Source organism: Microtus oregoni, unplaced genomic scaffold (genome assembly GCF_018167655.1).
Source record: "Microtus oregoni isolate MIOR12 unplaced genomic scaffold, Mior012 000015F_ref0000493, whole genome shotgun sequence".
Taxonomy (NCBI): domain Eukaryota; kingdom Metazoa; phylum Chordata; class Mammalia; order Rodentia; family Cricetidae; genus Microtus; species Microtus oregoni.
Genome location: NW_024543074.1, coordinates 25,788,214 through 25,814,660, shown reverse-complemented (window position 1 = coordinate 25,814,660; position 26,447 = coordinate 25,788,214). Strand labels below are relative to the sequence as shown.

The 26,447-nt window shown below is 42.4% G+C and overlaps 1 protein-coding gene across 2 annotated transcripts in view; it reads left to right on the top strand.

Annotated features, from left to right (window-relative positions):
* Zzef1 (zinc finger ZZ-type and EF-hand domain containing 1) overlaps positions 1–26,447 on the top strand; it is a 128,169-nt gene that overhangs the window by 38,795 nt on the left and 62,927 nt on the right. The window contains exons 10-25 of one of the 2 annotated variants that reach the window (XM_041664185.1): positions 2,318–2,409; positions 3,288–3,436; positions 8,354–8,465; positions 9,570–9,782; positions 10,904–11,004; positions 12,303–12,472; positions 13,489–13,622; positions 16,139–16,206; positions 17,648–17,762; positions 21,584–21,743; positions 22,869–22,990; positions 23,089–23,211; positions 23,967–24,133; positions 24,213–24,294; positions 24,770–24,971; positions 26,076–26,224. In XM_041664185.1, the coding sequence (XP_041520119.1) occupies positions 2,318–2,409; positions 3,288–3,436; positions 8,354–8,465; positions 9,570–9,782; positions 10,904–11,004; positions 12,303–12,472; positions 13,489–13,622; positions 16,139–16,206; positions 17,648–17,762; positions 21,584–21,743; positions 22,869–22,990; positions 23,089–23,211; positions 23,967–24,133; positions 24,213–24,294; positions 24,770–24,971; positions 26,076–26,224 (2,159 nt within the window). Of the gene's footprint in view, positions 1–2,317; positions 2,410–3,287; positions 3,437–8,353; positions 8,466–9,569; positions 9,783–10,903; positions 11,005–12,302; positions 12,473–13,488; positions 13,623–16,135; positions 16,207–17,647; positions 17,763–21,583; positions 21,744–22,868; positions 22,991–23,088; positions 23,212–23,966; positions 24,134–24,212; positions 24,295–24,769; positions 24,972–26,075; positions 26,225–26,447 lie in introns of both variants that reach the window. The other variant, XM_041664184.1, reaches the window with a different exon arrangement.

Below are 26,447 nucleotides of genomic sequence, written 5' to 3'. Positions count from 1 at the left end.
CAATATATTCCTTCTTTTAAAAAAAAATTATTTTAGGGATGGAGAGGTGGTTTTGCAGTTAAGAGCACTTTCTGCTCTTGCAGAGGACCTGGGTTCAGTTCTCAGCACTCATATCAGGTAGTCTTAGATCTCCTGTAACTCCAGATCTAGGGAATCTGATGCCCTCTTCTGGCTCTGTGAGCACCTATGTATAGCACACATGTATACATTCAGGCACACACACAAACACATACAATTAAATGAACTAATAATTAAAATCTTTAAAAGTATTTATTTTGGCCTAGTGTGGTGGCACACCTTTAATCCCACCCAGTAGTGGGAAGCAGAGACAGACAGATATTTGTGAGTTTATGGCCAATCTGATTTACATAGTGAGTTCCAGGCCTACTAGACTATTTAGTGAGACTCTGTCAGGAGGGAGGGAGGGAGAGAGGGAGGGAGGGAGAGAGGGAGGGAGGGAGGGAGGGAGGGAGGAAGAAATGGAGATAGGGAGGAAGGAAAAAAATAAATCAGCAGGACATGATGGTGAACACGTTTAATCCCAGCATGTGGGAGGCAGAGGCAGACAGATCTCTGAGTTCAAGGCCAGCCTGGTCTACAGAACAAAATCCAGGACAGCCAGGGCTACACAGAGAAACACTGAAACCCAGAAAACAAATGTCTTTATACAATAAATTCCCATAAGTAAGTTCATCCAGAACTCTGGGAATAATTAGGATTGTCTGGTTATATTGCTCTTAAAATTGTGTGTATTTCTGGCATCATGTTTTCTTAAAATTGTAGACAGAATTTCTATTTGATAATATCAGTTGTAGTTTTATGAGTTTTTGCCATTGTACTACTTCTCAGCAATAATAAAATCAGGTCATGTGATGAATTAGTAAAGGTTCCTTTGGGTCCATTTTCTTGGTCTTGGTGATACATTTTTCACACTGTCTTTTGGAAACCCAGTCTATGAATGTTTGTATTGCTAAACTCAGGTATGAAGTAAGAACATGGACTTTGGGTGATGGTGGCACCCAACTTTATTTATTTATTTATTTTAAATATTTATTTATTTACTTATTATGTATGCAATATTCTGTTTGTGTGTATGCCTGCAGGCCAGAAGAGGGCACCAGACCTCATTACAGATGGTTGTGAGCCACCATGTGGTTGCTGGGAATTGAACTCAAGACCTTTGGAAGAGCAGGCAATGCTCTTAACCACTGAGCCCCTTGGCACCCAACTTTAATTCCAGCACTTGGGAGGCAGAGGGCAGGCTGATCTCTGTGAGTTCGAAGCCAGCCTGGTCTACAGAGCAAGTTCTAGGATGTCAAAGTTGTTATGCAGAAACCCTGTCTCAAAAAACAAAAAACAAAAAACAAAAAAAAAAACAAGAAGAGAGAGAGAGCATGAACTTCATTTCAGTGTTTTGACTTTCCGGGAGGATGACTGAAAGCAGGTTAGGGTCCCAGGTCAGAGGAATGTTCATGTAGCACTGACTTGAGCATGTCCTTGCATAGTACAGCTGCATGTTGTGTCTAGCAGCAGATCTTTGTGTGAGTTAAGAGACAAAAAGGCAACCAAAAAAGGTGTATGACTTTCATGCAACTGTAAATGAATACGTCAGACTTTTTAATGAAGTAAGAAATTATTAAGCTATTATCAATAGTAAAGAGGAAAATTCATAAAAACACACAAAGACCAATAGAAAGGAATGTTGGAATTTGCTTACAATTAATAATCAGCTACATTTATATAGAATTTTTATTTCTTTTTTTTTATTTTTATTTCTTTGTACAAAAATCACTTGCATTCCCTCAATATCCAGTTTACATAATTGTAAAACAGCTTAGAGACAGAAAAAGCTGGTGATAACTCAGAATGTGTTAGACCAGATACCCAGTAATCCCCTTCCCGTTTCATTGTTTTTCATAATCTTTTCTGACAGAATGTTTTAGAAGCTGGCTAATCTTTTTTTTCCAGCTGCTAAAACCTACCTGTCTTTTGTCAGCCCAGTGAAACATTAGTCATGGCTTTAGGGGTGATTTAGGAAGGGGATTGATCCTGCAGTTTTCTGTCTCTTTGATTTAAAATCACCATCTGAGGAGATAGTACCGTGGGGGGGGGGGGGGGGTTAGCTAGTGCTCTTATTGCCTAAGGCTTTTTGCAGGGGATGGAGGTGTTGGGGAAGGAGCCATATCTGCCCCAAGAGGTATTGTTTTTCTAATTGTCACGAAGGTACAGCTAGGCCAGTTATCCTTGTTTTGGTTGATTCTTGATATTAGGACTAAAAATGACTCAGACATCTTAACTTTTTCCCCCTTTTTCTTAGGTTTTCTTACAGAGACTGGAAAAACCAGAGCAAGTACTATTTTTTCTGCAGGAACTGAGTCTGCCTTTCAAGTCACACAGATCAGAATTATGGTAATTCTCCTTCTACCATCTTTAAGTAGTGGTACTGCTTTTTAAAAGTAAATTAGGGCCGGGCGGTGGTGGCGCACACCTTTAATCCCAGCACTCGGGAGGCAGAGGCAGGCGGATCTCTGTGAGTTCGAGACCAGCCTGGTCTACAGAGCTAGTTCCAGGACAGGCTCCAAAGCCACAGAGAAACCCTGTCTCGAAAAACAAAACAAACAAAACAAAACAAAAAAAAAAGTAAAGTAAATTAGGGTCTGGGGAGATAGTTTAGCAGTTAAGGGCCCTGGGTGCTCTTCCAGAAGACCTGTGTTCCATTCCCAGCACCCACACGGTAACTCACCATGTGGTATCAAGCATGTCTGTGGTGCAAAGACATATATGCAGGCAAAATACATACATAAAATAAGAAGAAATTTTAAGTGAATTGAGTTGGGCAGTAGTGGTACACTCCTCTAATTCCAGCACTCAGGAGGTAGAGGCAGGTAGGTCTCTGGATTCAAAGCCAACCTGGTCTATAGAGTGAGTTCTGAGACAACTAGGGCAAAACACAGAAACCCTGTCTTGGGGAGGGGAAAAAAAAAAGTGATTTGGGTTATGTTTCCAGAGGGCCTTGCCTTTTATTGGGTGTGCAGTGAATATTTTCCTCTTCTCCATCCTCTAGCAGAGGGCGGGTGGACAAATTTGGATCGAGTTATACGTCTTTGAACGGTGTGACTGTACTGATGGAGGAAGCCATGCTAACATTTTGTAGGACAGCTCTCTCATCTTCCAGGACATATGTGTTTGAATGCTGCTTCAATGGCTTTACTGTGCTGTAAGCTATTGGCATTTAACCATATCAGCTGGAGATAAAATAGCCACAGAATTTTTGCCTCTGTTTCCAGGTTCGCCGTGGTGGCATTGGTGCCCAGTGTGGGCTAGTATTTGCTTATAACTCACCTTCTGAGAAGTTCCATGCAGAAGAACACTTCAAACGGTTTGAAAAATATGACAAATGGAAGCTCCAGGAACTGAGACAGTTTGTAAAAAGCAGGTACAAAACAGAGGGAAATCCCATGTGGTCAGTAAGGATGTATTTGTTCTCTTTCTGGGCGTGGAGATGTATGCTTCTAACCCCAGTGTTTGGGGAGCAGAAGCAAGTATCTTTGTGAATTTGAGGCTAGCCTATTCTATATAGTGAGTTCTAGGCTAGTCACCACTACATATGAGGACTCTGTCTTTAAAAAAAAAAAAAAGAAGAAGAAGAAGAAGAAGATGTATTCTTATTGTCGTCAAATTATGCTTATAGAAAGGTACCAGTAAACTCACCATAGAGGCCAGAGGCCTTTGTTACTTTCTAAAAGCATTTGCAAAGAAGGTGTTAATTTGTTCATAATTTCTTACTTGGCCCTTTCTGTGACAAGGGTCATAGGTCTTCAGAATGGCTGGGGAGTGATACATGCCTTACTTGGCAGCAGCGTGAGTTTCACCTGACCGCTGGGAGATTTATCCTGCCCTGAACCCTTCTCCTGCCATTCAAGCTTTAATTTTTTTTTTTAAATTATTTTTAGATTTATTTATTTAATGTATGAATGTTTTAGGCGTGTATGCATCATGTATGTGCATGGTGCCTCTGAAGGTCAGAAGAGCACACTGGATCCATTAGAGCCAGAGTTCTGAATGATTGTGAGCCATTATGTAGTGCTGGGACTGGATCTAGAAGAACACGTGCTATAAATTCTGAGCCTTCTCTCCAGCTGCACGGTTCAAACTTTCATTAAAAATGTTTATTAAGGATTTATTGTGCCAACCTGATGCATTGAAGATCTTGTAGTGGAGAAAGTACTAGAGGGGGCACTGCAGGGACTACAGAGAGTTTCCTGCAAGGAGACAAAGTCAACTGTAATGAGTGTGACACAGGAGATCTAGCAGCAGATGGCAGGCCTCACTTGGGAAATGTAACCCTGAGCCAGTGAGCAATGCCGTGCTGTTTCTGAAGAGTGAGTTACACATTAAGTAGCTGCTTGAAGAAGTAGTGGGTAGCTTGAGCAGAGAGTAGAGTAGGCACCATGGCCCTGAGGTGGAGTATGGCATAGTGAAGGATCTGGTGGTTATGTGACTGAGCTGCACTGTCGAGGAGAGCATGAGGGACAGAGCTGGAGATCTGGGAGAGGCCAGTTCAGTAGAAGTGTCTTTGATTCAGGTCTTAGTGTATATTCAAAGCAGTGTGTGTAGTGGGTGGGGGAGGCAAGCAGGCAGAGGGTAGAACATGTTATGGGGGAGTTAAGAGGAAGATGAAGGAGGTCACATATATGTTCTAGAAGAACTAGTTAGGCGTGTGCTGCAGCTCCGTGGATGGAGGAAGACAAGCATAGAGGCAGGGGCTGGGAGGAGGTAAAAATGGCCTCGACCAGCATAACAACCTTTGTAGCAGCAGCAGTGGAGCAAGGTGGCCTGATGCGGTAGGGCTTGGGGATAACTGACTAGCAAATGGAAGAGAAAAGAAGGCTTAGGCAGCACTGAGTTCACGGTGTGGGTCATAGTCAGGTGGGGGAACTTGGTAGTGCCTTTCTCTAAAATAAAAAATGCCCCAGGGAGAAGCAGGTTTATGGGAGGGTGGTGTGCACACTGTTAGTCCTGCTGGGAAGACTTAGATGTGTTATAACCAGTAGGACAAACAGGTCAGCATTCTAGAAGAGACTCTGGTATTGTAGGGACAGGCACGACAATCTTTGACATGGTCATTAAAAATACTGAATCCAGGTGTGGTGTCTCATGCCTTTAATCCCAGCATTCAGGAGGCTGAAGTAGGATTTCTGAGAGTTCAAGGCCAGCCTGAACTACAGGTTGAGGCCTAGTCTCAAACAAATCAAACTAAATGAAGACATGGAGATAGAAGAGATGGCTCTAAAGGACTGTGGACTAGGAAGACATAGGTTTCCTTGATGAATAGCACTAGTTAAGAGACAGCAAAAAAAAAACCTCAGAGAATAGGGGGCAAGCCAGGCTATACCCTTAGAAATCAGGGAATGAGTGTGGTGTCAGTTGTTAAGATAAAGACTTAAAGTGGACGAAGTCACAGAGGCTTTTGGTGACTTCTGATAGTGTGCCTTCCTATTGCTGCTAAAGTTAGAACTTGTAGATCAGAGCCTTGGATTTACTGCCTATGCTCTTATATTTCCCAAGGTTAACAGCAGTCCTAAAACATTGCCCAATACATGCTACTTAGGCTTGAATGTGCATACAAATCACCTGTGAAAATACAGTAGTTATGGGAAGGACATAAAACTCTTCCTCTTCTTTTCTTGTCCCCATCTTCCTTTGTTTTTTGTTTTTTTTTGGGGGGGGGGTTGTTTGTTTGTTTTGTCGGTTGGTTTTGGAGTTTTTGGGGTTTATTTGTTTGTTTGGTTTGGTTTGGTTTTTTGAGACAGAATTTCTCCGAATAGCCCTGGCTTTTCTGGAACTTGTTCTATAGACCAGGCTGGCTTCAAACTCACTTAGAGATCTGCCTGCCTCTGTCTTCCAAGGTGTGGGATTAAAGGTGTGTGCCACCACTGCCTGGCTGTTGGTTTGTTTTTTTGAGACAAAATTTTATTAGTCTAGATAGCCTAAAACTCATTATGTAGCCCAGGCTACCCTGGAACTTGTGGCAGTCTTTTCTGCCTCAGCTTCCTGCGTCCTGGGCCTATCTACCACCACACCTAGCGTAGTTTCTTTTTTAATAATGGCTACAGGTGCCACCTAATTTTAAGCAGCCATGTTCTCACTCTTGGGATATTAAAATAGGTCTTTTCCTCTAAATTTTCTGTCAAACAAGAAATCTTATACAGGATGAATTTTTTTAACCTAAATACAAACTTATTCATAAATCCCTTAATAATTTGATCTGGTTCTAGCATGAGTTATTCTTCAATATAGGCCAACTTTTGGCCTACATAAATAATCATCTTCTCTCCTTTTGGAAATAAAAACGTCTTGCCTGTTGTGTTCTCCTAGCACTCTGCTCCCCAGTCAGCACCTGCTGCTGTAAAGTGTGTTTTTTTTTTAACTTTTTTTTTTTATTGAGAAAAGAGAAAAAAAAAAACAAATTTCCTCCTCCTCCCAGCCTCCCATTTCCCTCCCCCTCCTCCCACCCTTCTCCCCCTCCCCCACTCCTCTCCCCCTCCCTCTCCAGCCCAAAGAGCAGTCAGATTTCCCTGCCCTGTGGTAAGTCCTAGGTCCTCCCCCCTCCGTGCATTTCTAGGAAGGTGAACATCCAAACTGGCTAGGCTCCCACAAAGCCAGCACATTACGTAGGTTCAAAACCCCGTGCCATTGTCCTTGGGTTCTCATCAGCCCTCATTGTTGGCCATGCTCAGAGAGTCCAGTTTTATTCCATGCTTTTTCAGTCACAGTCCAGCTGGCCTTGGTGAGCTCCCAATAGATCAGCTCCACTGTCTCAGTGGGTGGGTGCTCCCCTCGTGGTCCCGACTTCTTTGCTCATGTTCTCCCTCCTTCTGCTCCTCATCGGGACCTTGGGAGCTCAGTCCAGTGCTCCAGTGTGGGTCTCTGTCTCTGTCTCCATCCATCACCAGATGAAGGTTCTTCTTACTTAGCTTCTTTGGGATCACCAAGTGTAGACTCCGTGACCCTTGTTTATGGCTAGAAACCAATTATGAGTGAGTACATCCCATGTTCATCTTTTTGGCTCTGGGATACCTCACTCAGGATAGTGTTTTCTATTTCCATTAGTGCGAGCGCTTGCTTCTGTAGTCCCTGACTCTTTGCTGGCTTTCTACATTGCAGACTTCCTTCAGGACACTTTCTGCCAGGCATGGTGATAAGGGGACAGGAATACAGCCAACGGTGGAACCAGGTCTCACATTTTCTAGGCAAATGCTATGCCACTGAACTATATTCTTTGCCCTTAAAGAATACATTTAAAATTCCTCAAACATGTGTTATGGATGAGACTCACTGGCATTTAGAGCTTAGCAAATCCTACCTGTTCTGTTGTGGTCAGTTGTATGACAGAAGATTTCTACCAAGAAAGACCTATGTGAGGAAGAGAGCAAAATTTTTCCTTTGTTCCAGAACTTATTCTGGGTTTTCTTTACTTTTCCCTGCAGTTATTTGTGGTTGCTTGTCATGTTTATACAGAACACTATCACAGCTATTAGTGTGATAGCTGAGTCATAGGCCAAGTAGTGTGAGGTTTTAATGGAACTTGAAGCCAGACATGGTGGCTTTTAATCTCAGCATTTGGGAGGCAGAGGCGGGCAAATCTCTTATTAGTTCAAAGCTAGCCTGATCTACATAGTGAGTTTTGGGGTAGCCAAGGCTACCATAGTAAAACTATCTCAAACAAACAAACAAACAAAAAAGAATGGTATTTAAGAAGAATGCCTGCTCCTTAGTTACTTAATTGTTTAAGAGGGAGCAGCATTTACCCATCTGGCTTTTAAAGAGCAGCATGCAATTATCCATTAGCTCTAAGGATGGAAGGCTTCCTTTGGAGGATTTGCTAATTAACAGGGGCCTGTGAAGGCTGAGATTTTCCTGTTGAGAGCTACAGGATTGGAAGCATTTACCCTTCAACTGTTTGTACATGGCTCAAACCTCAGGCTAGTCATGTACAAGTTTGCCAGACTTAGGGAAGGGAAGCCCCTCCTGCCTCTCCATTTTCAGAGGTACCCATTTTGGTGCATCACTCCTGCATCTCACTGGAAATGCCTGGCTCAAGAGTCATTTAGATGAGGCCTTATCTATCAGGCTCTGAAGAAACTTAGGAAAGTAGGAAAATGTTTATAGCTGGGCAGTGGTGGTGCACATCTTTAATCCCAGCACTCAGGAGGCAGAGGCAAGCGGATCTCTGTGAGTTTGAGGCCAGCCTGATCTACAGAGCAGGTTTTTAGGACAGTCTCCAAAGCTACAGAGAAACCTGGTCTCAACAAAACCAAGAAAATGTTTATGATTACACTTGTATTCACAGGATTGGTTGCTCATCTGATGACCTTGGAGAGGATGATCCCATTGGCTGGTTTGAGCTGGAAGAAGAGTGGGATGAAGCTGATGTCAAGTTGCAACAGTGCAGAGTTGCCAAAGTAAGCAGTAGCCAGTTTGCTCTTCGCTCATTCACCTGCTCTCCCCTTCTACAAACACGGCTGACTGCACCAGCCCTGAGCCAACCCGGGAACCTTAGAGGGCATGGGAGAGGCAGATGTAATATTATTCTGTGACAAAGGGAAATTTAACCCTGCCTGGGGTTTATCAGAGAAGACTTTATTTGAGAGAGGGTGTGGAATCATGATACATGCTGTAAGAGAATTGGGCCATAATCTTTAGGTTTACTGAGATACATCAGAAAGACCTACTACAATCCACAGGCGTCCGTTCAAGAGGAGTGGGTTTGTTTCCCAGTTTTGAGAGCATGCCTTTCCATGTAATTTATTTTTCTTAGGAGTAAATCTTAGAGTAGGTAAGAGAACTCAGAACTTTCTTCAGAGTTCTTACATAGTATGTGCTCAGTACTTAGCTGGCAGTTGAGTAATAGACTCAGAAAGGCTTTCTTACCAATGGGATGATTCAGTGGTAAAGGTGCATGCTGCCAAGCCTGACACCTGAGTTTGATCCCAAGTCCTTTAGTTTGTCCTCTGACCTCCACAAGCACATTGTGAGATGCATGTACCCACACACATGAAATAAATAAATAAAATGTAAAACTACAAGTAAGAAAGGACAACAAGGCCTTTATAAAAGGAATTTTCCCATTAAGAAGCAGTTTGTACCAAAGCTGAGCTTCCAAAATGCCTTTGCTCCGTTTGCGCAGACAAGGCCATTCCTTTTCTTCTGTGTGACCTGCACATGCTGGTTGAGAACTTGAAGTGAGTCCCTATGGCATTGACCGTTTTCATCAAAATATCTGTTTTTAGCAAGACTAATTCTCTCACTTCTACCTGGTTTTTGCCTTTCAGAAAGCCATTGCTCTTAGTATGATTTCTACAGAACTTGACTTAGTGCTTGTGTTCTTTTTTTCTGTTGGCTGAAGATACCACTTATTTTGTCTCCCCAGTATTGGGTATGGTGACACTTTATAAAAAAATGCTTAGTAAAACCAAGAGGGATTTTCCTAAAAAGGCCTCTCAGTCCTTTTTCATTGCACTTAGGGATTCCAGTTCCTTCTCTTAGTTCTCTTTTATCCTTTCTAGTACTTGATGGTGAAGTTCCTCTGCACACGCCAGGAGTCAGCAGAACGTTTGGGTGTACAAGGCTTGAGTATCAGTGGGTACCTCCGGCCTGCAAGGGCAGAAGCTGAACAAAGTATCCTCTATGCCCACTGCAGAAAGGACACAGAGAATATCTATGGGGCCACCCTGCTCCTCAGGACTCTGCAATTCATACAGCAGCTCGCCCAAGACCTGGTAGGGTTTTTTCCGTTGTTGTACAACATTCCTCCAGGAGACATGAATGACGGTGTTAAGGGAAACAGGCATCTTTAAAACTTGGCCTCTCTGAAGCAATGGCAATATCAGTGAGCATAACAGCTCTCATACTTCATAATAATACAGAAAGGCTGGGCAGAGTGGGTTCTGTGGCACCAGTCTGTGGAATACTACATGGCATGTGGCACTTGTGAGGTTGCCTGGAGTAGACCTGCAGGCACATGGTTCTGTGCCTACCTGTGCTTGTGCAGGGGCAGCAAACAAAGCAGCATCATGGGATTTGTTCTTTAAGTCTGAGAATTACTTCTCAAGTCTAGAGTGAATTTCTTTTATTAAATGTATTAACTGTCAGGGTTTGAGTTTGAAATAATTGGGGTTTTGATGCTGATTTTTACAATTACTAGTAAATCACAATATCAATTCACTCAAGGGAATCTTACTTACCATGGAGTGCTTGGCTAACTTCAGGGGAGTCCTCATGTGTGTGCAGCAGTGTCCACCTTTAGCTTTCTTTGTCTTCAGTGCACAAGAAGCTGTTGAGCTGTGCACATATGGCATCTGGGTCTGTGTCAGCTAAGAACTCTTACCAGGCCAGGTGGTGAAGATGCCTGCCTTTAATCCCAGCACTCGGGGGGCAGAGGCAGGCAGATTTCCGTGAGTTCAAGGCCAGTCTGGTCTGCAATGCCAGTTCCAGGACAGGCTCCAAAGAAACCCTGCCTCGAAAAACAAAAACAAACAAATGAAAACAAAAAAGAACTCTTATCAGAGCAGAGAAAAGAGAAAGGCCTAGGAGTAGTAACTAGGTTACAACAGAAGTGCAGCCCACAAGTAGGGAAGTCAAATACATTGTAGGACAGTCCTGGGCATCATTATCATGTAAACCTTTATGTATGTGTTATGAAGATAGAGAGCCTGCGTGGCCATTTGTGCATTAGTGTCATAGTTATCTGTGTTTGCACACACATGTATTTCTAAGTTGTGTGGGAGTTTCACTCAGGTGGGTTATCTCATTTCTTAACCATGACAAGTAAGTGAGACATCCCAATATTTCTCTAAATATATCTTTAATTTTACTTTTTTTCTGGTCTTTATTTTTTTAGGTGCAGCAGAAGGAAAGTGGCTTAAAATATAAGTCTTTCCTGGACTTTACGGGTCTTGATTTGCAGATCTTCTGGAATTTTTACAGTAAATTAAAGCAAAAGTAGGTCAGAATTTATTATAAAGTAACAATCATAAAAAAGCTGAAATGGATATTCTTTTTATATACTTTTTTGTATGTATTCTTTTGATTTGAAATATTTGATTGTTGAAAATGGCACCTCAGATTTCTATAAAATGTTTAGGGAATATTTCCTCAAACATTTCCTTATTGATTGTCCTGCTAGTATAAACAGGCCAGGCATTATCGTGATTCAAGTTGAGCATCTCTTATCCAAAATCCCAAAATTGGGAAAACTGTTTGTATGCCACAAGTGGAAAATTTCATATCTCACTTCATATCATGAATCACAGTCAAATGCAGCTGAGCTAAAACTATTGTGTGGCTGGGAGTCATAACCCCGCAGCATAGTGCTAACTTACCATTCGCAAGTTCCTGGCTTCAGTCCTAGTGACAGAGTGCTTGCTAAGCATGCACAAGGCCCTGGCTTCAATCTGCAGCACTGAAAAAAAATGCATAAAAAAGTTGTATGCAAATGAATTTCACTTAAAAAATCATTCACTTATTTATATATCTATCTACTTATTTATTTATTTTGTGTGTGTGTATGAGTTGGTGCTCATGAGGGTGGATATGTGGACCTGTGTGTATGTGAGGGCCAGAAGAGGGCATTGGATATCACTTTTTTTTTTCTTAGCTAGGCTGAAAGCCAGTAAACCCTAGAAATCCTCCTGTGCCTGGTGCCCCACTTCCTCCCTGAACACACACACACACACACACACACACACACACACACACACCTTGGAGCTGGGTTGCTGAGCTCACAGGGATGCCTAGCTTGTTCCACAGAACTGAAATGTGAATGTCAGTCAATTCTTATGGTTGTGGAGCAAGCCATCTCTCCAGCTCCATGAAGTTCATATTCACACTTGTGTCCCGACTCCAAGAGAGCTCCCTCTACCCCACCCTCCCTCTTCTCCCTCTTTCCCCCCCCCTTCTGCTCACCTCCCCTCTTTCCTTTTCCCTCTCTGATGCATGCATGCATGTGCCAATATTCCAAAATCATGAAAAAAAATCCAAAGTTTGAGGCTCAAATGTTCTGATCTCAGCTTTTTAGATAAAGGACATGATTTGTCTCCTCATTTTACAGGTGAAGAAACAAATCACAAATATGCTTCCTTCCCCAGTGGGCAGTCAGACAGGGTCTGTTTCCAGGTGTCTGGTGGTGTTCCTTTACTGAACCTGATGGCTTGAGGGAAATCCTTTGTAGACAGCTACATAGCTTTGGAGGGTGAAATGAACCTGCCTTTCTGCTCTCTGATGTTCTTTGTCTTCTGAAGCCCAAGGGAAGAATGCATCTGTGCACAGACCTTGCTGCTGCAGCTTCTGCAGAGCTGCTTCTCAGTGCTGCAGAGTGACCCACCAGCTGCCTCTGAGGAGGAGAAACCTGCAGCACAGTGCCCTGAGGGAATGCAGGCTGCCAAGGAGCTCTACACACACTTATGTGATGGTAGGGACTGGGGAGTGCCTTGAATGTGACTTTGTACTGGTGACCACTTGGCTATAGAAGTGTGAGGGGTCCAGTGACCATGTGAGCCAGAAAGAGATTGTGGGACATGAACCTGCCTGCCTTCCTTCCTCCCTCCCTCCCATTTTTTTTCTTTCTTTTTTCTTTGAGAATGGGTTTATGTATCCCAGCTGGCCTCCTACTCACTAAGCACTTGAGAATGACCTTGAATTTCTGATCTTCCTATCTCTGCTCTTGGGTACCAGAATTATAAGCAAGCATCACTACACTGTTTTATGTGGTCCTGGACCCATAAACCCAAAGCATCACGAAACGAAGCAAGTGCTCTGCCAACTGGTTTATATCTCTAACATACCAGGAGCATTTTGTTTGATGCCTTTTGGATTAGTGTTTTAGATTGAGGATTTGTTCTTTTACAGCCAACTTCCTGCTAGTTTCAGGTACGGTTCTATTATATTGAGGGTAATCACTATCACACTGTTAAATCTTCTTCTTTTTTTTTTTTTCTTTTTTTCGAGACAGGGTTTCTCTGTGGTTTTGGAGCCTGTCCTGGAACTAGCTCTTGTAGACCAGGCTGGTCTCGAACTCACAGAGATCCGCCTGCCTCTGCCTCCCAAGTGCTGGGATTAAAGGCGTGTGCCATCACCACCCAGCCACACTGTTAAATCTTAACACTGGGATTGGGCCAATAGATTGAGAGTGAGAGATTGTAATAACAGATTGAGGATGAAACACATGCCACATCTAAGAGTACTTTTAAGGCTTTGCCAAGAGTGTCTCAAGAGAACAGACTTGAATGCAACTTGTTTGTATAGTCTTTGTTTCAGTTACATGTAAAGAAAAGCTAAATTACTTATACTGCCTAACCTATACATAGAAATAGGTCACTTTGATACAGAGCACAACATGGAAAATAGTGAATTTGTCATCAGTTATAGCGGGTTAATTAATGGACAGGTGGAATGTGGTAGAGCTGACCCATTGTTCCTTTTCATTAGTGGTAGATAGAGCTGATGGAGATTCTGTGCCCATGGAGATCCTAAAGCAAGAAGTCAGGAACACCCTTCTCAATGGGGCTGCCATTTTCTTTCCTGATCGACAGACCCGGCGGAACCAGCTCTTCACCATGATGGTAATTATGTACCAAAAGTGTGGATTCCATTACTGAGTTAGTCTTTATCTTCTCTAAATACACGACAGTGTTTTCTGATGCCATCACTCTCCGCAGCGCTTTGCGTGAGCTTTTGAAAGACATGTGCTGTCCTCAATCTAGATCCACAGCTTGTCCTCTTCTTAGTCACAGTGGAGTTTCCACCCTTATGACTTGCCTACAATGAAATTTTCTTATCTTTTCTTTCCCAAAAAGAAGTTAAAGCAATTAGAAGAAAATTACAAAAAAAAAAAAATTAAAGCAGTAATATAGTGAATCCTTGTCACTCAGGCTAACCTTATATATACCTCACTCACTTTTCAGTTCTCCCACCTACCTAGTGTCATTTTTAAGTCATTCCTGACCTATTTATTTTATTTTTAACTAGCTCAATAGATGACTTTCAAGAAAATATAGCCAAGTTTTAAGAGAACCTCAGTTAGTTTTTCCTAACTTCTTAGGGCCTTGCTCGATGTTACTCAGATTCAGTACCGTGGTGAAAGGTGCTTTTTGTAGTTAAAAGCACTGCCAAACAGCACCTTTTATACCAAGATTCCCCCATTTGTTTGCTGGAAGCATTCATCAGGTAGCTGAATGAATGATTAGTTGTTGAGGTTGTTCTTAGCATGTTCCCCACATGAAACAGGAGACATCTGACTACTTTAATGGTGTGTCTGTGAGCAAAGCAGCCTTGTCTCTGTTCATTCCTTCAGAAAGGGATCAGGTTGCTTTTTTCCTTCACACTTTGGTGAATTAAACAGCCCTGCTAATTTTATGTTGCCAAACAATTCTCTTCAGGTAACTATTTCTTGTGCCCCTCTTAGGTTCCCAATGTTATCTTCTTATGTTCTGTGCCTAGCAGAAGCTTATGTCTTAAATTCTCTGAAATCTCCCTCAGTGCCTTTTCTAGAAAGAGGTGTTCAAGGGCTGGTGACCCTTGTCAGCTTGACTCATAAACATGTCACTGTAAGCCGTAACACGTCCTTTCTTGTTCAGCTCCAAGGTCACACATGAATATCAACATTACAACAGAAACTTTTCAAATTTTAAAAGTCCCACAGTCTTGAAAAAGTCAGTCTCTAAAATATGCAGTCTCTTTTAAAATCCAGTCTTTGTAAAGGTACAAATGTCTTTAAAAATTAAAAGTTTCTCAACTGTGGATGCCTGTAAAATAAATTAAATACAAGAATAAGTTAAATACTGTCTTACTTCAAGAGGAAAGAACCAGGGCACAGTCACCATCAAAACAAAGCAAAACCACTTTCCAAGTGTATATAAATAGCTCAACGTCCAATTCTGCTACTCACTCACAGTCTTCTGGGCTCCTCCAAAAGGCTTGGGTCACTTCTTTGGCTCTGCTGCAGGCAACACACATAGCTTGTCTCCTAGGCTCAGGCTGGCTCTGCTCCATACTTGTTGCTGTCATTGATGGTCATCCCATAGTACTGGAATCTTTTAAGATACTGGAGTCTCTTGTTGCAACTGGGCTGCACTTTCACCGATAGCCTCTCCTAGACTCTCTTCATGGTGCCAAGCCTCAGCTTCTCTCCATGACCCCTTCAGTTTGGGTCTTTAGCTGCTACTGAGGCTGCACTTTGTCTAGTAACCTTTCCTGGCTTCTCACAGTGCCAAGCCTCAGTTCTCTGTGACTCCTTCATGCCTTCAAAACCAGTACCACCTGGGTGATTCTTATATATTACTAAGTTTGGTTGCCGGTGTGAGGTACAATCTTGACTGCCTCTGGAACACAACTTCTGTGTGCTGACTTTGAAGGAACACTTCCTAGAAGATTTCACCCCAATGATGCTGGTCTTTTCTCTTAATCACTGCTAATTTCCTACCCCCAGCTGATCAGTGTCAATTGTCCAAGGAAAGCAACAGTTTTAGTTTAGTGGTTCTGGTCTCTTGTTACTCACAGCTGATTCTTCAACCGCAGCTAATCAGAACCACAGATTCTTAATTTAGAATATGCAATGGTCCTAATAGATTCTCAAACTTCCCACTGGAACTTCACAAGCCAGGTGTCCATCATCTGCATTTCTCTCTGATCTTCCAAGCTCCCATAGAATAACTGATCAAGCTCTGAATACTCAATGGCTTTTCTGGCCCAGAGTTCCACATAGTCCTTCTACAGTCCTCACAAAACAACGTGGTCAGGTCTATCACAGCAATACCCCATGATCCTGGTACCAGTTTCTGTCTTAGTTAGGGTTTCTGTTGCTATAATGAAAAACAATGACCAAAGCAACTTAGGGAGAAAAGGGTTTATTTGGCTTAAACTTTCATATCACTGTTCATCTTGAAGGAAGTTGGGACAAGAACTCAGAGCAGGAACCTGGAAGCAGGAGCTGATGCAGAAGCCATGGAGAGTGCTGTTTATTGGCTTAGTTGGATGTTATGAGATGGTCCAGTGGGTGGTGGTGTTCTGTACTGCTCTAAGGTCTCAAGAATGTTATGGAATCGATTTTCTAAATGTACAGTTTCTGGTTTCCTAGAAGAATGTCACTGAGCACGAACACAAGCAATCTCTGCAACTCACTTTCCGTTCACTCTGCACATATTTTAGGTAAGTTTACTTCTCTTTATATGTCGAGTACTTTGAATCTTTGCAAAATTATTGTTGTTATTATTTTAGATATTTCTTGCTTCTCATGTCTTTGGAATTGTGATTTCTCTGCTAATCTAAAATGATCAGTTTCTAAGTTCCTCGTAGGTATAGGAGTGACTGGAATAGCTGTACCCAAGTCCCGTTATTATAAAACCAGTTATAGCTGGGCCCTTGTGGATTATTTTCTGAGTGCTTCAGTTTGTAAGGGAATTTTATTATTTTTATTTCAAGATTTATTTACTTATTATATATATAGTGTTTTGCCTGCATTTATGCCTGCAGGCCAGAAGGCACCAGATCTCAGTACAGATGGTTCTGAGCCACCATGTGGTTGCTGGGAATTGAACTCAGTACCTTTGGAAGAGCAGCCAGTGCTCTTAACCTCTGAGTCATCTTTCCAGCCCTCTAAGGGAATTTTTTATTAATGATTTTTATGACTTTTAATAGATTTATTTATTTTATCTTAATTGAGTCCTTCATCTGCATGTACACCTTTATCCCAGAAGAGGGTACCATATCTCATTATAGATGGTTGTGAGTCACCATGTGGTTGTTGGAAATTGAACTCAGGACCTCTGGAAGAGCAGCCAATGCTCTCAACCTCTGAGCCATCTCTCCAGCCCCCTCAAAGGGAATTTTAAAGACAAAAACTATAATTAAAGGAGGTTCAGGTCTTATATGTAAGTCTACAGACCTGACCACTTAAAAACTGACTGCAATTCAGTATAGTGGCACATGCCTGTAATTCTAGCATTCAGGCAACAGAGACAAGAGGATTTCTGGGAGTTTGAAGCAAACCTGGGCTACATACTTAGTGAATTCCAGGTCTGCCTAGACTACATAGAAAAGCCCTGTCTAAAAAAACAAAAACGAAGGCTGGAGAGATAGCTCAGTTGGTAAAGTGTTCAAGAAGACTTGAACTTGAGTTCAATCCCCAGAATCCACATTAAAAAAAAAAAAAAGGAAGGCCAAGCATGGTGATATGACTTGTAATCCTAGTGCTAGACAAAAACAGATGGTTCCCTAGGGCTTGCTGGCCAGGCAACCGAGGTGCCAAGGTGGCAAGTCCCTTGCCAATGAGTGGCCCTTTCTCAAAGTGGAAAGTTCCTGAGGAACACTATACAAACAATATACAAGGTTATCTTCTGGCCAACACGTAAACACATGTGCGCATGCGCAAAAGCATGGAATAGTAGTTTGCAGAAAGAAGAGAAGCAGGAATGGGAGAACTTGAAGATGTGTTGTTTTTGAAGATGCTAATAGATTTACATAAAATATAATGGACCATGCAGTTTGTCTTTCGGACCCCTGACATTGAAATCTGTCTATATTCTTTTTGGAACCTTAGAGGTAGAAAACATGTTGTAACCAGATGTTTGACAAGTTTGTATCCTTTCAGTGATAGGGATCCAGGAGGTCTTCTACTTTTACCTGAGAAAAGTGACCTGGCCAGCACAAACACCAGTGAAGTCCTGGCAGTCATGAACACCCTCCTGTCTGTTGCTGCTCGAGAGGTACCTAGTGACAGCCACCTGTTGTCTTTACTTCCTGCTTTCAGGAACATAGTTAGCCAGCTGCTGTGCCCTCCTTGTAGCCCTCGTTTACAATATGATTATATGATTATACTTTGGTATTGACTGCTTCACATGGACACAGAGGTTCCTAGCCAACCCCTGCAAACAAATTAGGGGCTTTTTGTTTACTTCAGCAAGAAGTAAAAACGTAAGAGTGCTTGGTTGCTAAGACTTCTGTGAGCAGAGGCTGGAGTCATTAAGTTCCCCAGTGAGTACTGCTCAGTGAGCCCAGCAAGACCTGATTTTTTTTTTAAACTGCGTTGATTTTTTGAAAACTTAAGATCTTGAGTTCATGAATTTTTAGCCCTGTCCACTATGATGCTATGATCTCTTTATCTTGTGTTGGTGATATATTTTGTGCTTCTCAGAGTGCAGCCTATGCTGCTCCCAGATAAGCATTGCCTGATAGAAATATGGTTTCCAGGCCCTACCCCATACTGCTGATTGCAAAATGCTTAAACAGTTTTACCAAGCACCCAAGAGTAGGAGAAAGGAATTTGGAAATGTAACGTTTGGAATAACTTACCTTGTATCTTGTGGTTTAGTGTCTTTAGGTCTATTTGTTTGTTTATTTATTTATTGATTTATTTATTTTTGGTGCTTTTGGTTTTTCATACAGTCTCATCTATCCTAGACTAGCCTACCCAGAATGACTTCAAAGCTATGATTCTTCTGCCTCCATCTCCTGTGTGCTTTGACTGTAGATGACGTGTACCACTATACCCAGTTTTTACAGTACTGGAATGAAATGCGGGGTTTCATGTATGTTAGGCAACTGACATACCAACTGAGCCACATCCCTGGCCCTGAACTCCTCCAGTTGTTAGTGTTTTCCTGTTATCAAGTTGTTGATAGAGCAACCCACAGTAGTGGGCTAGTGAGCAGTTCTGCTATTTCTCTTGTAACCCTTACAGAGCATGTAGGCTAATTAAGTCACCAGTGGTCACAGGCCCACTGAGACTGACCATTGTTTAGCTACCATGTCTTCAAACTAACATGACTTCTGCATTACATTAATTCTTTGTTTTTGACTTTGTGCTTTCTGTCATGTTTCTGGACTCTTTTGCCCTTCTCTGAGTCTTCCTTATAATGTTCACTCTAACTACTTCTTACCAACATGTGCTCTTCACCGTAGTTGGCCACTGTTCATTCTAGTCTCCATCTTTGTTTCTGCTATTCCCATGCCTTGAAGCTTATTGCCATCCTGTATGTTCCTCGAGTGCAAGTCTTTCTGAGCCCTCCCTGATCCCTCTGCAGTCACATGCTGAGGTAGAAAACTTAAGGGATTCCACTGGGCTTCACTCTTGCTGGTTGTGCTTCCTGTGGGAGGAGTTGCTGAATGCTGGAGCCAGGACTAAAATCTGGGGCACTCTGTCTTGTCCTCTTTCCACAGGGTCACACTTGTAAGCTAACTAGAGAAATGAGGTGGCATTTGTGTCAAGAGATTTCCCATAAGCCTTAGCACTTGGAGATCAAGTGCTTATCCTGTCAGCCATCTCTCATCTGAACACAGGGGACATTAGAGCTGCACTGAAGCTCCTCGGCAGAGATCATTCAGCCACTAACATAGTCCCCTCAGATACTGGTGATTAGACAAAAGAGGTTCAGTTGGATTAGGAAAAAGTGTAAAAGTGGCCAGAACTGCTTGCCTGAACGTTTTCTCCTGAGTTTATTAAGCCACCTGTATCCACTGGATGCCTGCTGTGTACAAGGCCCTGTTCCAGGCACCAGGGGATCTAGTGATAGAGGAGCCCAGTCTGGAGAGCAGATGACATGCGATGGCATCGATCAGACACTTCTCACTATGTAGTTATGCTGTTAGAGTGTGGGCATGTGGTCCTGGGAGAGGCCAGGGAGCACACCCAGCCCTTTCCAGAGGAGTTCAGGAAGGGCTGAAGAAGGCAGTGCTGGAACCTGGGAGAGGCATAAATAAGGTCTTGTCTAGCAGGGAAGATAGAGGCAGTGTAGGTTGAGAGAGCCTGTGGAGATGGGAAGGAACAGGCGCTTGAAGAGAAGAAGCAATGAGTGGACTCTGGACAGGTAGAGCCTTCAGGCAGTGAGATCCAGCTGCACACTGCAGAAAGGAGTCAACGCTGGGGATCATAATGTAAAACACACTGATGGTAGTTGAAGCTGTGGCTGGACAGCTGGGCAACTGGAGGACAGCTGCAAAGAAAGGACAGTTGGAAGAACAGGAAAGATTGTGGGCAGGATTTCAAGAGAACTGCAGCTCAGGGAGGAGGAAAAAGTGAGGGCAGGGTGAACAGAGCATCTGAGGTACAGGAAGGAGCTTTGACCTCCAGGTGATAATTGATACCTGTGAGGAATGGTGCCCCTAGAATTAAAGAAATGAAAGGCAGAAGTAAAACCATAATAAATGAAAGCATCTATTAGTTTTTGAAGTTTATGTTTATTTTTATTTTATGTGTGTAAGTATTTTGCCTGTATGCATGTATATGCATGACATACATGCCTGGTGCCTTTGGATGTCAGAAGAGGGCATTGGATCCCTTGGAACCATGAGCCACCATGTAGGTATTGGGTACTGAATTCAGGTCTTCTGCAAAAGAAATAAGTGTTCTCAACCTCTGAAGTAACTCAGCTCTCCATCTTTTTTTTCCCTTAAAAAAAAAAAAAAGAGAGAGCCAGATGTGGTAGTACACACCTTTAATCTCAAAACTTAGGAGGCAAGGGCAGGTAACTCTGAGTTTGAGCGAGCCTGATCTACAGAGTAAGTTCCAGGACATCCAGGGCTACACAGAGAAACCATTAAAAAAAAAAACTAAATAAATAAATACAAACATACAGCAGGGTCTCACACCCTGGCTGGCCTGAAACTCATTATGTAGAAACTAGCCTTGAACTCACAGAAATCTACCTGACTCTGCTTCCTCCGTGCTAGAATTAAAAGTATGTACCATCATGCCCAGCTATGGAGCTACCTTTTAAATGAGGTACACATGCAGAAGAGGATGGATGGATGGATGGATGGATGGATGACACACACACACAAACAATTTAAAAAACAAAGCTCTGTTTAAGAACTAGTCTCCCTGAAGTTCAGGCTCCCTGCCACTAGCCCTTTGGTGGCCTAGCTTCCTCGCTCCTCTCTAAATAACTTGATTTGGGCTCACTGGCTATCTATTTTTTTGTCTAGTTATTCTGACACAGAGTCTTTGTTTTGCCTTACAGAATCATATGCATGCAATCCTCTGTGACACATTTGCTTTAATGAGCATTGTTTTTTAGATTCATTAATGTTGATATATGTGCTCTCTTTCATTTGTGTCCAATAGCTTTTTGACATATCATAATTTATCTGATGGTTTGGTTCCAGCTTGGGGAAGTTGATTCCACCTTCTGATATACCTATGATTCTTGTGTGCAAGAGCTTATTTCTAGAGGTCAGGTGACCCCTTCAAAGAAAGTTTTAAGAACAAAGATGATGGCTAGACATCCATAAAAAGATGAACAGTTATTTTAGGATAGGAGAAATTTGATCAAATACTTGGGAAGAGCCACAAAGAGAGAAGAAATGTGAAGATATAAGAGAATGAAAAGATCAGCAATGGGATGGGCTCCTTGGAGTGCAGAAAACCTTTTGTAGAGGGGAGTCTTCATAAAGTGTCTTTCTTGATTTGCTACAGGATTGACTATTCCCCATGTGCATAGTGTTTTGTTTTCCAGTGATTGTTGCTCTGGTAGAGATCTCTTACTGTGTTCTCTGAATAGTCTTGTCTGGACATTTTGCTTTTTTGCAGTGTGAGCTGTTGATGCTCAGCCGGGCCCATGGGGAGGTTGGCTCTGTGCTCTTCTCCCTGTTCTGGTCTGTGCAAGGCAGCCTGCTCTCCTGGTGCTTCCTGCAGCTCAAGAGCACGGACACTGCAGCCAAAGAGCTCGCCACGGATCTTATTGAAAAATGTGAGTGTCAGCAATCCATGGTCGCAGACAGGTGTCAGGATCTGACCCGGCGAGAATGCCCTTCCTCAGTCACTCGTGTCCTTACATATCAGGTGTGCACGTGGCTTCCTGTATCACAGCCCTGTAACAGGGCTGATATTTATCTTTCTTCTTTGACACAGAGTCTCACTACTAGCCCAGGCTGACCTCAAACTCAAAGTTTTGCTGCCTCAGCCTCATAGTCAGGGTTTACAGGCATGTACCTCTATGACTGGCATAGCTTCACTTACAGAAATGTTATCTCCACTTCTCTGAAAAGTAACAAGAACAAAGGCATCGCTCACTCTAATGCAGCCTTTTACTAAAATCTCCACTGTTTTTCCCTTCCAGAAGCATTTTCACGATGGCTAACAGTCTCATCTGATGTAAAACCCCAGCTTTTGTATTCCTGGGCAGCTGTGGTCCTCAATTTTATTAATGCTGTGACCCTTTAATACAGTTTTTCATGTTGTGGTGACATCCAACCATAATATTATTTCATTGCTACTTCATAACTGTAATTTTTACATTACGATTTTGAATCATAATGTAAATATCTGTGTTTTCTGATGGTCTTATGTAGTAGGAAGCTGCTTGTTTGTTTCCTGGCTGCCCAGACTCCCAAAATAATCAACAAAAACAATGTTACTTAAATCACTACTTTGCTGATCACTTAAGTGTATTGCTAGCTAGCTCTTACATCTAGTATTAACCCATTTTTATTACTTTATATTTTACCATGAGGTTCGTGGCCTACCGGCAAAGTTCTGACTGGCAGCTCATGACTGTCTCCTCTGGCAGCTCCATGGCTTCTCCTTGACTCCACCTGCTTTCTCCCAGTTTTCAGTTTAGTTTTCCCTGCCTACCTCTGTTCTGCCTTGCTATAGGTCCAAAACAGTTTCTTTATTAATCAGTGGTAATCACAGCATGCAGAGGGGAATCCCACATCAGTCTTAGGTGACCCCTATGAAAGGGCTCATTTGATCCCCAAAGGGGTTGTGACTCACAGGTTGAGAATCACTACTCTGTAGCTTCATCTTTGGTGACAATGAAGCAAGTAATGTTTCTCCTAAATAAAGTATTAACTACTCTCTTTATGTTTTGTAGATGTGGGACAGTTTCTGGCAAGCACAAGAGTGATTTTAGAATCCCTTTTGTCACAGTATAGTGGAAAAACCATAGTAGAAAAATTATGTAATTCAGTGTTTTCCATGGCAGCTCGTCAATTGGTAAGAGAAAATGGAAGCTGTTTGTAATAAACCGGGAGGGGTGCTCATCCCAGGAGAGCCTAAAGTACACGCTAAGCCCTCCATTCATTCTCCTGCAGGTCATCTTCCTGCTAGACTTCTGCAATTTAGATGTTTCTCACTGCACACTCCTGAGAGAGTTCAGCACCCTCACAGAGCTACTGAAGAAGCTTTGCAGTGATCCTGAAGGAGGCCTGAGCAAGGTGACTCAAGGTGGCCCTTGAACCTGCATTTTCCTCTCCTGGGAGAGAGTGGCTGCTCTGACTGATGCCTCCACATGTAGATCAGTTCTTCCAACAAGGGTAGTAAATGCTGACCCTAGTAGATTTGTCTTCATCAGCATAAGAAAAGAGACCCAAAGGAAGCCATGCAATTAATATCATTTGAAACTGTATGAAATTCATTGGTGTGAATACTTAGCTGAAGTTTAGAAGACTTCACAGGCAAATTAGGTTTGGTGTTTAAAGAAGTCTCTTCTTCATTTTTCATTAAACAGTTTCTAATGGTCTGCATCCCACAATAGCCCTATGGCAATAGAAAATGTATATACATTTCATAGGTTTAAAAGGAGGTCAGGGAAGAAGGGAGGTCAGGGAAGAAGGGAGAAGTCTCAGATTTGTGAAAATCCTAAATAACAATGTTAAGTCTTATTGTTTTGTTAAGTCTCAAATTTGGTTTTTTTGTTTTGTTTTATTCTCTACTGAAAAGTCATACTCATAATCATTTGTAAGAAATAGTTGTGTCGTAGCTAAAAGACAGAACTATAGTGTGTGTACTATACTGAGTGGTGAGCAGGTGTTGATGTCTATATGGACTGCAAGTCTGACATGCCATTTAGCCCTGCTTTTCAGAGCTGCTAGAGCCCATGCCCCTGCAGTGCTGATAGCACCCTGTTGTACCTGCTGTGGTGGAGTGATTTGAGCTGTTTTTTAAAAATGACTCATTTTTTTTTTCCTAGATGGATGTAGAGACCTGGCAGCAGGAACAGCCTGTGGTATTGCATACATGGACCAAGGAATCCACCCACAACTATGAAAATAACTGCCATGAAGTGTCTGTCTTTGTTAGCCCAGGGGCAACGTATTTTGAGGTGGAATTTGATGAGAGGTGTGAGACTGAGAAAAGGTGAGAGTCGTAGAATCTTTTCTAAAGCTACAGTGGTCAAAAACACGAGAAGGAAGTAACAGGAACTGTGCTTCCACAGGTACGATTATTTGGAATTTACTGACTCTAGAGGTGGGAAGACACGTTATGACACCAAAGTTGGCACTTATAAATGGCCCAAGGTAAGTGGCATTCACAGAAAGAGGTGAAATGTTCCCTTCTGCAGTTTTTCTCCTTTTGTTAGACCTTGGGACAACAGAACTATCATTCTTGACTAGTGGATCCAGCTCCCAGTTAGTTCTGCTTAGTCTCTGGGCTAATGGTTGGGAGCTGTGTTGTTGGCTGCTGTCAGGAATCTTGGTTGGGAGCAGAGACCTCTATCAGTATGATGGCTGGTCGGAAAGGTTGCAAACAGGTGGTCACCCAAGTTTTCCAAAGATGAGCAGCCATTTTTCTCCTTGTTTTGTTTCTTTGTGAGTACAGTTATAAATATGGGGGCTCAATTGTACCTTTGTACATTTCTCCTTTAATAGTTTGAACTTCTGGAAATAGAGACTTTTTCTTAAACTTAAATGTTTTAAGTTTCAAGTTGCTTGTTGACTACTGAGGTGTAGTCTCCTGCCATCTCTTTGACCACATGACTTTGTTTTTCTCTAGAAAGTGACCTTTAAGGATGGTCCTCGGCTGCAGTTCCTCTTTCATTCTGACAGCAGTAACAATGAGTGGGGATACAAGTTCACTGTCACTGCATATGGCCTGCCTGATGTTGCTGTGTCGTGGGGTTTGGATTTGCAACTCCTTGTCTCCCGACTGATGGGGCGTCTTGCTTCCCAGTGCATGGCGCTTAAGTCAGCGCATCGTAAGTTGTGACCTTGGCTCTTCCTTTTCATCAGAACCATGTTGAGGAGCAAGATGGGGCTCTCTTCTTGGTGGTCCTCACATAGTGATAGAGCAAGGTATCAACAACATTCCCTGCCAGTTTCTATTGGCACCATTATCAGGAAGTTTCCCGACTTGTGCTTTGGCCCTCATCCCAGAGGGTGCCATAGAGTCTGTCTATGAAGGATAAGTGGGTGAGGAGCCAGATTTTAACAAGCATAGTAATTTTAATTTGTTAATAGATTTAGCTATAGTCTAGCCAGAGGGCAGAGATATAGAATCAAACAACTGTATGTGGATATTTATATAGTCTGTGGATGTAGAAATATGGCTTTGTAGTAAAATAATTTAACTTGTTATTAAATTCTTCAAAGATTTGGAATAAATCTCTATAAGACTTGTAGAATAAATCTTTCTGTTTTTAGGCCTGGTGGTGCACACTTTAAATCCCAGCACTAAGGAAGCAGAGACAGGTGGATCTCTGAGTGTGAGGTCAACCCGGTCTATGTTGCGAATTACAGGCCATATAGTAAAACTCTGTAGAAAAATTTTTTTCTTTCTGTTTTGTTATTTCTCTATATCACTTCTTAAGTTTTTCTAATTGTAAAAGTAAAATGTCATAGAAAAATGACATAAGGGAGAACAAAACAAATAAGCAAAAACCCCAGAACAATAGAAACCTCTTCCACTCTAACACCTGTAGCTAACACCTAACACTGTGCTCAGCACCTTCATGTTGCCCTAGACTTCGCTTCTGTTACCTAGGGTGAGTGTTTAGTTGTGTGAAAATAGCTTTATAAATGGCGAGTGTTTTCCCATGATTAGTATTCTGACATGGCCCCATCAGGCCTGAGAGCTAGCTCCCACCACGCTTCCCACTTTCTGAGTCTCTTTGTGCCTGCCGATAGCAGAGCAGCAACAGTCAGGGCTCAGGCTCCAGGGTGACCCACGATGGATGTTTATGAGGTGTCACAATCCATTCTCAGAATTGTAGGTGAATTTCCTCCGAAAAAATTTTTATCAGCTCAAAGATTTGTTTACTATATTAAAAATAGAACCCTCATGAGCCACCTTTTCTCTACAGATTTAGGCAGTAACATGGCAGTATCACAGGCAAAATTGGCTTCAGTCCTGAATTCTCCTTTATGGAAACCTGTCTTCAGGCATCAGATTTCTCCAGAGTTAGAATTAGAAGCAAACTGGCCCACTCACCAGCACCAGGATGGGAAAGAGGTATTTATTCTTCTGTCACCTTTCTGTTTATGTGGAAACTTATGGCATGTATCTGTTACCTTAAGTTACAAACATTGCGTTTTTGTCTTATCGTCTCTGTGGGACTGTGAGCTCCTTGAAGCGGAAGCTGCCATTGTTATTTTTATCCCCCAACCTGTGTACAACAGGGGCTTGAATACAATGAGTGGTCGAAACAAATGACTGTTGAAATATAGTCAGTGCT